At 40.8% G+C, this 14,109-nt stretch overlaps 1 protein-coding gene across 1 annotated transcript; it reads left to right on the top strand.

Annotated features, from left to right (window-relative positions):
* The first annotated feature begins 6,381 nt into the window (after positions 1-6,381).
* On the top strand, positions 6,382-11,795 carry foxj1a (forkhead box J1a). Its single transcript, XM_023401127.2, has 2 exons — positions 6,382-7,054; positions 8,520-11,795. Exons 1-2 carry the CDS (start codon positions 6,470-6,472, stop codon positions 9,378-9,380), a joined length of 1,446 nt encoding a protein of 481 aa, XP_023256895.1. The 5' UTR covers positions 6,382-6,469; the 3' UTR covers positions 9,381-11,795.
* The last annotated feature ends 2,314 nt before the right edge of the window (positions 11,796-14,109 follow it).

Here is a 14,109-nt window from a genome sequence, read left to right as displayed (position 1 = left end):
TTCTTGGATCTTGGAGTTCCATGGAGAGTCTGGAGGGGAACTCCAGATTTTCAAAATTTGAGATTTTATAATAATTATTCTGACCATAATTAACTTCTTTTTTCCAACCTAATAATCTAACTTTAATCTTTGTATACTAGTATTATACAGGTAAGTAGTCACTCATACCACTTTGTGCGGAGGAAAAAAAAACCTTTTTAATTGAGTTTAACAACTATTAAGGCATTAACTAAAACGGGCATTTAGGGTACAGTGCTTGTCAAACGTTAAGCCTTTCCATGTTACTAGTATAACTTTAGGTCAGAGGTAACAATCCTATTCTTTAAAACCTAATTAGCTGGCATCAATTGAAAAACCCAGAAGGTTATTTAAAAACACTGTTGTTCTGACAGTATTTTCATAGGCCCCAAGCCAACAAATAATACATTTGTAATAAGTTTTGTAGAAGCCTTATAGTAAGACAATCTTATTGACTAAAAAGTAACCCATGTTATAATGCATCAAATCCATATTATAATAGTGCTTTAGAGTAGGGTAGATAGATGAAATATTATTTAAACATTACTTAAATATGTCCTCAAATTAAGTAAAGAAAAGGTAATTAAATGACCCTGAAATACCAAGCATTTTATAGGGGTTTTGTAATTGGATGCAAAGGTAGTCTGAGTGAAATTTACTTACAAAGGGTGAGTACATTTTATGTCTAAGAAAGAAAATTTTCAGTAAAATCTACTTTGGTATTCTTGGTTTAACAATCCATACTAATAAGTAAACTTGAGGATTTCCTGATCAAAATTACAAAAATACGTTTGCTTGCTCTTGTAACATTGTTATCATATTATCATGTAGGCCGACTTATGATGCCAAATAAAATCTAATATGAACAACTACATACATACAAGTTATGTTGAGTACAGCTGCAGTTACACATAGTCACAGTCTAGGGTCACATACGTTGGATTAAATGGTATGTGGCACCCTCATCTGTCCAACTCTAAGAATTGCACATTAGATTTAAACAAGCTCTAATAAATAATGGGTTTTCTTGCGTTAACAGTTAATACTCATTTTATTTTGACTTAATTTAAAAAAAAAAACACAATTTGCGTAAATGGAATACATTAAATATGAGTTTTTTATACAGCTTTCGTTGATGATTTTACCAAAACAGTCAAGTATTGACAAAAGTAAAATTTTCTGTCATTTTACAAAAATTACTTTTTGTTATGGCAATAAGTTATTGTCAAATACATAAAAATATTATTAAAAAAGGACATATACATATTATGTTTATAAACAAAAGTAAAATGTGTTCTATATAATAAATTTATTCAATAAAACAATTTTATGACACTGTAACTGTGTATCTTTTTAACTTTATTTATTTGTGTATTTGTTAGGGACAATGCGTGTTAATGAACATCAGTAAAAAATACATGATGTAAATATACTGGATTGTGAGAAAAATGCTAATTTACATCTGTAATCCCTGAGCATGTAACATAAAACAAAAACAGTCACAATACGCTACTACAAATATAAAAAAAATACACAAATAAAGAGACAAATACATTTTGCTGCATGCTGAGTTAAAAATGGATCACAGATCTGGTTAGACTTAAGCCAGTGTTTGAGTCTATAGCGTCCATTTTAATTACCATTACCACAATATTACTTAAACAAAATGATCTGTCAACAGAATAGGAAAATTTCACTTTTGTAAATTAATAATAATTAAAATAAAAAAAAATAAAAAAAAACCTGCCTTGTGAGAGGAAATATATTGTCAGACAGAAAACAAAGCATATATTACCTTGATTTAAGATACTTCATCCTACTAATACTTTACTTTTCTGTGTAACTGCTCTTCTTCTCTCATCTCCATCACCTTCTCACTTTCCTTTATCGCCATCTCCCCATCTTGTGCTGTATCTGTATGTAACGAATAATAAAACCGTAAAGGACTCAAGAGTCAGGTCGGCCCACATCAACATGCTCTAAACACTGGTAATCATAGCAGCAGCTCTTCATTGAGTACCAGCTCAATTGCTGTTGCGATTCCCATTGTTTGTCTTCGTCACTCCCTTTAATGAATTAAATACATTTTCATTCATATTTGCTTTTTAATGCACTTTGAATTGTTGTTTAAAGCTGCAATACAAATAAACTCGCCCTGTATTATCTCTATCTCCGTCTGTGTGTGTGTGTGTGTGTGTGTGTGTGTGTGTGTGTGTGTGTGTGTGTGTGTGTGTGTGTGTGTTCTCTCTCCTTTCACTCAAGTCCAGCTGCATTGTCCTCTATAATCCCTGTGGGTCCTGAGTCAAGTCCGGCCCTCCCTGACCCTCCGCTCCATGAGGTTACTGTGGTTGGCTGCTCCTTCGCTGACCTCTGACCTCTGCTGGAGGTGCAGTGATGGTGCCAGAGAGGGACAAGGTCTGTCTGAGGACTCTGACATGAAGGAGTCTTTCTGGTCTGGAGCTCAGACCTGTCAGGGTTCAAACAATGAGATGAGAAGAACGGGACACAAAGAAGTCAGGAGTGGACTGAAGACCAGGATCCGCTCTTGTAAAATTATAAGCTTTAAATCCCTATTCCACTGACTTTACATCATCTGATAAGAGCTGAAGAAGAGAAATTGTCAACTTTTATGACAACTGATGGATAGTCTGAACTATGAACTTTCTCTAATGTGATGATTTCCACTTTCATATTAGTGTTTCTGTGTTTTTGTAGGTGGATCATCTGGAAAAACTCGACTGTGCTCTTAATCACAGGCAAAATGCAAACCAACATTCTGTGATGTCATCATCATTTACATCTTAATGATGTCATGAGGTTTGCAAATGCGAGCCTGAATTAATGACCCTAATGACACCACTGGGGGCAGTCGAGATGACCCTCAGGCTTGAGGATCGTTTTGGACTTAGTTTATCCAATCTCAGGGAAATAAAGTTGTTTTCTCATGACTCATAACTATATAATTACTTTGAAAAAAGAAAAAGTAATTTTCTTCAGATAACAGAGTAATTATCTAGTTACCTGATGAAAACATATAGAATAAACTATAAATATTATACAGCAGTCAGTGATACGATGCGTTTAACTCAATTCCTGCATATCTATGATATCATGATTATGTTATTTGATCTCATAGACTTTGGGCCAAGATAGCCTAATACTGCTGTTTGACATAACTTGAGACCAAACCAAATACAGAAAAAATGTCTGTCCTGAGGCTTTTATTAGTTTCTGACTCTGGGGAAAAAATGTAAAATTCCCCCAAACTATTATATCTTTGAAATATCTCTTTAACCACGTCACATACATTTAGGCTCATTTATGTGATCTCCTTTTGATAACGAATGTAATGACTTGAAATATTTTTCCCTTCCATTCACTGAACCTCACCTGAAACAGTTTGGAGCCGCCCTGGTGAGCCCCACTTTGAAAACCTATGTATTAGAGTATTTTCACATTGTGTTATTACTTTTATGTAGGTAAGAGGTCTGAGTATGTCTCCCACTGCAAATACGTAAATTAAACTTTATTTCATCTGATACATATAAAACACAGATACGATGTGAAATCAACTCGTCCAACCACCTGTTTGATTTCAGGCCATAAAGTTGTTTCTTTAAAGGAACATCCTTCTTACACAAAATGTAGTTTTCTATACATGAGTGCTGCTCCTTCACTTTTTTTGATTAATGTTGTTTCACAAAAACATTCTTTGACAGCTGGAACCTGAGAATAATCAAACCACGTCACTGTTTCTTGTTTTGGTGCCAGTAAACCGACCGTTTCACCGGCCTCTTCTCTTTATCCGAATGTCTTCCCATTCATTTTGAGGTTGATCTCCAGAACTGTGAATGAAACGCGTTTTACATATGACAGACAGTAATCAAGTTAAATAGGATTTGTTTTACCCCCCCTTCTCCTCCCTCAGAGCAGTGTGTGTGTAAGCAGCGGTGGAGATGAGCCTCTGTGGAGTGTGTGACCCATTAAAAGCAACAAGTTGTCAGCAGCACACGGTGCTCCACGTCCAGCCTTGAAGAGACGTCAGGAGCGGGCAGATAAGGAAGCCTTTTTATTGCTTTACAGTTGCCTTTGTGAGGGGCCTCAGGAAACCACTCAGCCACACTAATAGAACGTTCAGGGGGCCAAACCTTTTTGTTTCGCCTTTCTCTCCCTTTCTGTCTTATGAACAAAGTACATTCCTTCACACACACCCCCACCCCCCTGTAAGTCCAAACACTGGGTCCAACTTTTATTTTGTTACCGATTCAATATATTCAGAGATGACGCTGCTTGACCACATGATGATGTTTGTTGTCATCATATGTGGAGGTCGTGGTCAGAGGAGTAGAGCAGTGGTGGTAGAATATTCAGAGTCTTTACTAAAGAAAAACTCGAAATACAATAAAGTATTATCGGCTTCAGGTAGTTAAAGTACAACCAGTAAAAGTACTCAAACTGGTTTAATTACATTAAATGCCGTGAGTTTAGTACAGTGGTTCCCAACCTCAGGGTCGGGCCCCTCCTGAGGACTGAGGTGGAAAGTAACTAAGTACATTTACTTGTGTACTAACCCATGCGCAAATGTAATATATGTACATATATTGAATGTCCATATATGAAATATATGCACATATTAAAATAAAAAAACATAAAAATTATATATGAAACCTATTAGAAATTTGAATAATTTCATATTATATAGGCCTATATAAATGTAAATTTGTGTGTGTCTGTGTGTGTGTGTGTGTGTGTGTGTGTGTGTGTGTGTCCTCAGCCACCTCCCCCGAGGTGAGCCGCTTCAGACCAATAACAGACTCCCTTCTTAATGATTTCATTCAGTCTGTTGGCATCCTTTGCTTTGATCTCTGCACTCCAGCACAGCACTGCAAAGAATAAATGCCTATTTTCTAATCTCTAATCCTTTTTCTTTGTCACATAACAGGTAATTTTGCAGTTTAAATGAGACAATATGAGAAGTTTAGATGTGAAAAGTCTCTATTGGAAGTGAAAACAATAAACATCTGAAACATGACAGAAATTACACTGACAATGGGACAAAAAGGCTGAACAGCTGCTATAATCTTTTAACAGTGTTGTATTTTTAAGATCATCGTGTGTTTTAATGTCTCATATTGAAAAGTTATTCACTGCAACACAACAGAAAACTTCTAGTTAAACGACAATCAGAGTCTGTCCTGTGTTTTATCAAATTCATTTAGTTTAATCGCTGTAAAATTAAAGTAATTAGTTCAAGAAAGAAACCTAAGCTGGTCCCCTGGTGTGTCCCCGGGCCTCAGTTTGAGAACCTGCACCGCAGCAGCCACAGTTGACTTGAGAGTGATTAAAAATGAAGCGCTATAGAAACCAGCAGGCCAATGAAGGAGCGGGAAGCTGTTTACAAGGGGGTGTACCGTTTCTATGGTTGCTGGACAAACCTCCTGCACCAGGTATTAAACTGCCTCCCCGACGGATCCTGCAGCCCGCTGACACCCGCTATAAAGACCTCCGCAGAGGAGAAGAAGCGGCCAACACAGCGCCAAAATCCCTCCGCAGGAATTTCTTTTTTTTTTTCTTTCTCTCAGTCACAAGTTGACAACAGGTGCTCTGCGATCAGGCCGAGTCTGGAGATTCAATAAGTGCTGCTCGTTTGGGATTTAACGGATCTCTGCTCGACAGCTGACAAAAAGTGAGTGTGATGTTTATTCTAAATAGATTAGAAAAATCCCCCTGAATCTATTTGACCTGTAAACTGTTCAGAAGGCCTAAAAATATCCGAGCCAGCATTAAACACAACATTTAACAAATTATTATTATTCCGTGATAAATGAAATATGACACTATACATAGGCATACGTTAGTATATTCATGTATCGTTTGAATCAAACGTTTTACTGCAAACTAAATTAGCTCTTTAGTAGCTTTAACTAAACGTTCCTTTGCCACCCTGATGAGTTTATGCAATAAATCATTTAAACTGCGTGACTGATGTCCAAATTAAATTATGACAATATTCGATGGTTTTAATTTTCTTTTTTTTTTTTTATTTTTTCTTTTTTTTTACCCTTTATAACCTTGTATTGGCTAAACGCCCTCAGGTCGTTAGGCAAGACCTGCGCTTCTTTACGCGTCAAGTGCGCAACAGAGTTTTTCAGGAATGTTCTATGACCTGAGAGAGAAAACAGCTCCTGGTCATCGAAACGCGGGCTTTTAGATTTTCAACATCCTCTGATCAGTCAGACATCCAGGTGACAGACGAGAATTAGGATGTAAATCTACAAATCTGAAAGTCTCTCACTTTATGCACACGGGGCCTCTGTTTTCAAATAGGGCCATCATTGTCCTGTCCGTTCGCACTTTGTTGAAGCTGGGTGTGTATTTCCTGTCAGGCGGTGGCACGGGGTGGAGGAGAAGGAGCTGGGTGACAGAGAGGAGAGAGGTGTTGGACAGAGCCATGCTGTCTCTAAGCTGCGCCGACCCCTGGCCCGAAGGCTCGGTGGGGCTTGAGGAGGAGGTGGTGACCGCCGCTGCACAGGCTGAGGAGCGGGACAGCGGCAGCATCCACAGCGGTGACAACATCAGCAGCAGCATCAGCAGCGGCTGCAGCAGCCTCGTCAACCTGGACGACAGCCTGACCAGCCTGCAATGGCTGCAGGAATTCTCCATCCTCGGTGCCAACGTGCCGCAGCAGGTCCACCACCAGCCGCACCTGTTCGGACACCAGCCGCTGTGCTCCGACGCCCCGGCCTCCCCTCTGGCCGGGGACCCCGCCTCTATCGGCATGCCCCTGACCCCGGGCAAGCCTACAGCGGCTGCCTACAGCAGGATGCAGCCCCTTCCCGGCATAGTGGCTCACGGTCACTGTCCTGATGAGGTGGACTACAAGACCAACGCGCACATCAAGCCGCCATACTCGTACGCCACCCTGATTTGCATGGCCATGCAGGCCAGCAAGAAGAGCAAGATCACTCTGTCCTGCATCTACAAGTGGATCACTGACAACTTCTGCTACTACCGCCATGCTGACCCCACCTGGCAGGTAAACGACCACACGCACACACACACAAACACACACACACACACACACACACACACACACACACACACACACACACACACACACAGTAAATACAATACACTCTTTAAAAAGGAAAAGGATGTGTCATTTCCATCACAATTTCCTCTGTGTGTAAATTAGTCTCTCTCTCTCTCTCTCTCTCTCTGTCTCTCTCTCTCTATCACACACACACACATACACACACACACACACACACACACACACACACACACACACACACAGTTTTCTGGGGTCAAATCTCAGCTGGGTTTATGTTTTTTTTTAACTTTAAAGAAAAGTGAATGAATCCATTTCAGAGGAACACAACACACCAAGAGGTCTGGGCCTGCTGCCACAGTCTGATGAAGTATTAGTGACTTGGCTGTGTTTAATTAATAACTCCTGAGGGACCAGCAACACCTCCATCAGTTGCACTAAACCTTCACAGAAAACCTGAAACATGCAAGTTATTACCTTTTAAACAATGCGTTTGCGGCTCACAGGTTTTTCTGCTTGAGCAAAGAGAAGTGATGGAGGAGTTGGGGGGGGGGCAGAGTCCCCATCGAAGGGGCAGGAATTTTGAAGAAAAGTTTAATTTTGCTGGATAAATGATTGATGAAGCTGTTAGCTGTACTCCCGTGTTTCAGCGTCTGGCTCAGACATTTCAGAGCATTCTGTTATTGTATGGCAGTACATGGGGCAGATAATATTTAACATAGGTCACCGGGTCACTGCTCTATTTAGACTTCACTGAAGGGGGGTGAGGTGGGGGGCAGGTGGGTGAATGCAAGGGTACTGTGATGTATCTGTACTGCCTGCCTTACATGGGAATTATCATGAGTTTAAAGGAATAGTTTGACAAGTTTGGGATCTGCATCAATTCGGGGGTTAGATGAGATGTTTGATCTCACTTTCAGGTCTGTACGATAAATACGAATCTACAGCCAGAAGCTGGTTAGCTTAGCTTAGAATATGGACTGGAATTAGAGGGAAACGGCTAGCCTGGCTGTGTCCAAAAGCACAAAAATCTGCCTACCAGCACTTCTAAAGATGACCATGTTACATTTTTTGTTTTACTGGTAAAAACAGTGACTTCTTGGAGTCTTATATCACCGAACGTTTACCAGGCAGCTTCTTTAGCCATTGTCTGGCACATACTTCAACCCCCTTATAAAATCACAAAGTGCCATATTCACACCTTGGTTGATGTATGGATTAAACAAACAAGATATATGTTAATTATTGAGCTTTAAGGCTTGATCACATCAGCATTTAAAACAAATAGTGAAGTCATTTCATTTCAATGCTCTATCTAGTTTTACTGAAGCTTCTCTGACAGTCTCAGAAAGAAAGTGAATGTGTTTTTCCCAAAATGTCAATCTATTCTTTCCAGAGTAAGTTGTAAAAGCCTGTTTGTGAGCTGTCATGTGAAAATCTATGTTTTTAGAACTCCATCCGCCACAATCTGTCGCTCAACAAGTGCTTCATCAAGGTGCCGCGGCAGAAGGACGAGCCAGGGAAGGGGGGTTTCTGGAAGATTGACCCGCAGTACGCTGAGCGCCTCCTGAGTGGCGCTTACAAGAAGAGACGAATGCCGCCGGTCCAGATCAACCCGGCCCTGCAGAACAGGCTCAGGGTCAACCTCCAGCCCCAGTCCAGAGGCCCCTGCAACCTCACAGGAGGTCAGATCGGCCTGTGCATCAACCCGGAGTCGCAGCGGCTGCTCCAGGAGTTCGAAGAGGCAACCGGCGCAGACCAGAACTGGGACCCCCATCTGGCTGAGGGGACCATGCTGGGGTCCTGGCCAGTGGTCAGGGGAAGAGGCGGGCTCAAGAGGAAACAGTCGGTGGGCTCCAGAAATATCAAAGCCCCCCGGCGCTCCAGCTCCCCACTGCTCTCGGTGGATGAACATAAGGAGATCGGACCTCTGAAGGGCGACTTTGACTGGGATGCCCTGCTGGACTCAGCCCTCAGCGGGGAGCTCAGTTTGGAGGGAGGAGAACCACTGAGCCCCATCATGAAAGAGGAGGACCTGACAGTGCGGGGGACCCACATCTCCCCTGTTGAAGCCCCCGCAGGGACGGCGGATATCCATGTGTTGGTAGAGACCCAAAGGAGTAATGACGTGTCAGACTTTGATGAGGAGACCTTCCTCGCCACAGCCTTCCTGGAGAGCCCCTGGCCCGAAGAGGAGGAACAAGGCCGCAACGATTTCCTCTGTAGCTCCACCGTCAACCTGGACCAGCTGTTTGACCTTGGAGACTCATTAAGTGGAGACCCCAGCACCCGGATTGACACCCTCCTTTGAGGAATAGTTGCCTTCCAGGTTCCCTTTCACACAAAAACCCTTCACATTGCGACTGGGGAATAACAGACTTTTTTTTTTTTACACTCCAGCATCCCTTCGTTTTGCTTTTCAAGTTGTTTAAAGAATTTTTAGAATTACATTTTGATTCATGCAGGAACTACACTCCCAAAGCCTCCTGAACAAAGATGCCACAATTTACAGCAGCAGCTCATGGGGAAAACAAAACTGTTTTGAACCATGAAATGACTTCAGACAAACAAAAATAAAGTTTTCAGAATTAAGGCCTGGTCACACCAGAAGGTGGGATGGTGAAATGAATCTGTATCTTTGGGAAAAGTGCTTCCTGTTGGCATTTTACTCTCAGGACTTCACATCATTTCATTCAGTAATGAGTTTTATTGAAGAAAAAAAAAAAAGCTAACAGGCTTGCTAGCTGTCAACTAGCAGCATGCATGTAGCCACTAGGCTTCGCTGCCAATTTGTCCCTGTGGCCAACTGCGGTACTACAATGAAATCATTTTCCCCACACACCATTAGAGGAGAAAACTGTTAACAGGACAACTCCAAGTGCAAACAGGCTAATTATTACTATAATAATAGAAAAGCTTAGAAAAGTGCAAACTGCAAACCCCAAAAATTAAAAACCTTTTTGATTTATAACTTCTCAAGCAATTGTCTTTTAAGTGAATAGGCACCATCTTGGAATCTGGTATCCAGTTCGTATGGTACCAACAGTTTGCAAGCTTGTTACGAGAGTTACAGACATGTCAACAAACTGTTGGCTGCAAATGCTCTACCATGTTACATCAAAATAAAATCCGATAGAAACACAATCCATTCAGCTCATTTTATAAAAGCTATACACTGTTTGTCTCTGGTTTCACTTATTAACAATAAAATACAAATAAAAAACACAACAAAAGAATGTAAGGTGTAGGACTAACCACCTTATTTATTCCTTCTGCTGAAATTATGTGAATGCGGCATGAGAGCATCCTACAAAAGCGTCCTCCATTTTGGACCCTTAGTTCTGCGAATTCACCAAATATTTGAGCAGATTTCTTTGCCACCACGCTGAATTAATTGATTTCACCACAAATATTTGCCACTTGAAATGGTGTGAACAGGCCTTTAGCAAGAAACAACCTGGTCTCTGTTTACATAGTAAAAAGTGTGATTCATGTTGTTGATGTAAACCACATCAGGCTTCACTCTTGGGGTAAAGAAGAAAAATATATTTTCAGCAGCATTTTAAGAGGAAGATTTATCGGCATCTGATGTGTTTTTTGACAGAGGTGAATTTAAATGTGAAGAGTCAAAACACATTTGTGGCTGAGAATTATGTACAGACTGTGACAGCAGCACTATGATAATGAATAATGAGATATTTGCCAAATAATGTTTGGTGTAGGACTGATTTACTGTATTAGCTTTTAGCTTTTTTGCGTGTGGTTTTTGGTACTAACTATTCTCTGTATGCATTTTTCAGAAATAAGTAGGTCCAGTTTAACTAGATTAATAATAATTATGCAGGATATGTTTTTTTTTCAAGGGGAAATGAAACAGAAAGTTTTTTTTTTCATATCACCTTATCAGAAATATTTCTTGTAGAAGTTCTTGTAACCACTGTCTTTGATCCTGTGACTTTCTAGCTGAACAGTAGATAAAAAGCAAAGCGGAGGACACACCTGAGCTTCATGTCTTCAAAGTTAAAATGGACACAAAACAGCTTGAGGCGAAAGAAAAGAAAGAACTATTAAGATGTTAAAATGCTCACTTGAGACAGGCCATTGTGCCTTGTAAATGAATACCTGACCTTCTATGTGCCAAGAACAACACTTGGGACTCGACAGGGTGGCAGTGTTAAGAGGCTGTGTTTTTTTATTACGAAGAGGAAACGTGTTGTTTTTGTATTTGTGAATGTGAGGAGACTGAGAATGATGGGTAAATCAACAAAAGATCTAATGCAGCTCAGACATGTCATTGGATGTGGACTAACTAAACCAAATCACTCCACTGTAAACAAGTAGAGTCTTAACTTTATAGATTCAGTAATTGCTCGTGGTTTCCTCTAAAATGTGTGAAAGTGCAATCAGTGTACAGTGGTACTTGTTATATTTTACATTCAGTTGTAGGAGTGTATTCATGCAGTTTACTAGACAAACCAGTTTCACAATAATGTGTACTATAAGGTGTGAATACACTCTGACAGGAGAAAGGACTCTGTAAAAACAAAGCAACCACGATGCGTTTGTGTATTAGCTCTTCTTGATCAAATAACATTTATAAACCATGATAATGGCATCTTACCTCATGATTGGTTCTGTAAAGTCAGAGACACTGTATGCATCCTTTTACTTTACTGTCATTATTTTATTTTCCACTTTTCGTTGACAATAAAAAAGTCTTACTGCATGTTGCCTGTCTAAATATTACATTTTATCTATCGTGGACTTGTAATCCACCACTTTGGTCCAGACTGAAATATCTCAACTATTTGATGAATTATAATAACACTTTGTTCAAACATTCATGTTCCCCAAAGGATGAATCCTAATGACTTTGGTGATAGTCCCCATGAGGTTGACATTTGTGGTTCCTGAGAACCACAAGTTGGATTGTCCTGGATGAATTTACTTCCGATATTCATGGTTCCCAGAGGATAAATTCTAATGACTTTCCTCGTCCACCAGCAGCTCAAACTTTTCACAAAAGTGAAATATCTCTACAACTATATGATTGATTGGCATACATTTTTTGTACAAATATTCATGGTTCCTAGAGGTTGAATACTACTGACTTTCCCGATCCTTTGACTCTTCGTCTAGCGTCACCATGAGGTTGACATTTTTATCTTTATTGAAATATCTCAACAACTGTTGGATGGACTATCATGAAATTTGTTTCAGACATTCATGTTCCCCTCAGGATGAACTGTAATTACTTTGGTGGTCATCTGACTTTTTGTCTAGTGTCATCAGGTCAAAACGTATTTTTTCCAATACTGTATTATAGTTTATGATCAAAACTTTGTGATTCATAACTAACATTCCCATCTCTGCACTTTGTGCTTAGCATGCTAAAACAGCAAGCTAAGAAGGTGAAGATAGTAAACACACTTGCTAAATGTTAGCATGTTAGCACAACGATGTTCGATTTAGCTCAAAGCAAACCTGTAAACTCTTCATCTTGTTTCTTGCTAAGCTGACAACACCCTGATCTACATCATCCAAGTATAGTTACTACAAACGAACTGATCTCAAAACAACAACAAAAAACCTTTATCCAGCTGGATGAGAATAAATCTGAAGCCATATTATTTGGACCAAATTGTTTAACCTCCTGTTGAAGATCATAAATCAGGTTTCAATCATTTCCACTTTGATTCCAAACTCAGATAAATTCTCTGTACCTCTGCCTTCATATCTTCCGGGATGGTGAACATGGCAAACATTGTAAACCTGTTAGCATGTTAGCGGTGAAATACAGCCTCACAGAGGCACAACATGGCTGGAGACTTGTTTTCTTCTGCTTGCTGTCTTGCACTTTCCCCCATCATCCCCCTCTGCTTTAGTGTGCTTGTGTGTGAGATTTACGTTGCTCTTTTCCTGCTCATCTCTTTTGGGCCCATGCTGTGATCAGGCAGTGGATGGGTAATAGTAGCAGGGGGTGGCTGGGTTTCTCTTTCAGGGCTTTGTCTGTGCTCAGTCAGACTCTTGTTCCCCATAGCGCTTGGATCTGTGGTCCTTCATTGGGTCGGTGTGGGGTCTAACAGGGACAAGTGTCCCACGGCCCCATATATCACTGCCTGTCTGCCCCGCTGTAGACCACACCGTCTCTCTCTGACCCTGCTGCAGATTAGCAAGGTGGCTCGCGTTCAGAGAGTCAGATGAATAGCCGTAGTAATCAAATGCAAATACGGAAAATTTAAGAAGCCAGCATCCCCCGGGGTCGTGGACAGACGGGCTGTCTGTCAGCGAGTCTGTAGTCACTGATGAGGTAATGATGGCTAAGAGATGAAGGGCAAAGATAAATTGCTGTAATGCTACACCTCTGTATGATGGACACCCAACACTCTGCTGGAAGGGCAGGATCCTGCATCTTCATGCCCAGCCTGAGTGCTTTTTTCCTGGAGAAGAGAGCTGACGTTTCCCCTTCCCCCCAGCCTGAGCTCCCTGCAGGCCCCCCTGGACAGCCATTACCTGCTGGACTTAGCTCTCCAGCTGGATTGCAGGGCTCATAACTATAATGTGGCAGGCTGGTTAGATGAGAGGCCTGTGGTAACCTGATGCAGGTATTATTCCCTGGCCCTGCTGACGGCTGCAGGTAAGAAGAGCCTCCCAGTGAAACGCTAACCCTTACTGCTTGTTCCAACCCCGAAACGCTGCAAACTGAAAGTGCTAAACACCAACACCCAATGTGGCTGGGACGATCATGGAGTTCAACTGATGTGAGCTATGGAAGGCTGATACCAACACCAATGTTTTCACATTTTGTGCCCATATTTGATATTTTTACATGCATGGATTCAGCATTTCTATCAGGTATCTTATTCGCTTTCTAAAACAGCAAATCCACACAAGCTAAAGAGTTCCCTTTTAGTTTTTGAATCAAAAAATATTTATTATTAATATAAGTCTAATGCCCACTTTCTCTCCACTTTCTCTGATGTGATGATTTCCTGTTTCATATCATTGTAAACTGAGTATTTCTGGGTTTTTGTGCTGTT

The sequence above is a fragment of the Seriola lalandi genome, unplaced genomic scaffold (genome assembly GCF_002814215.2).
Source record: "Seriola lalandi dorsalis isolate HSWRI2012SDOR001 ecotype SW California unplaced genomic scaffold, Sedor1 jcf7180002053464, whole genome shotgun sequence".
Classification (NCBI taxonomy): domain Eukaryota; kingdom Metazoa; phylum Chordata; class Actinopteri; order Carangiformes; family Carangidae; genus Seriola; species Seriola lalandi.
Note: the sequence above shows the minus strand (reverse complement) of the source record. Positions and strands in the feature narration are given on the sequence as shown.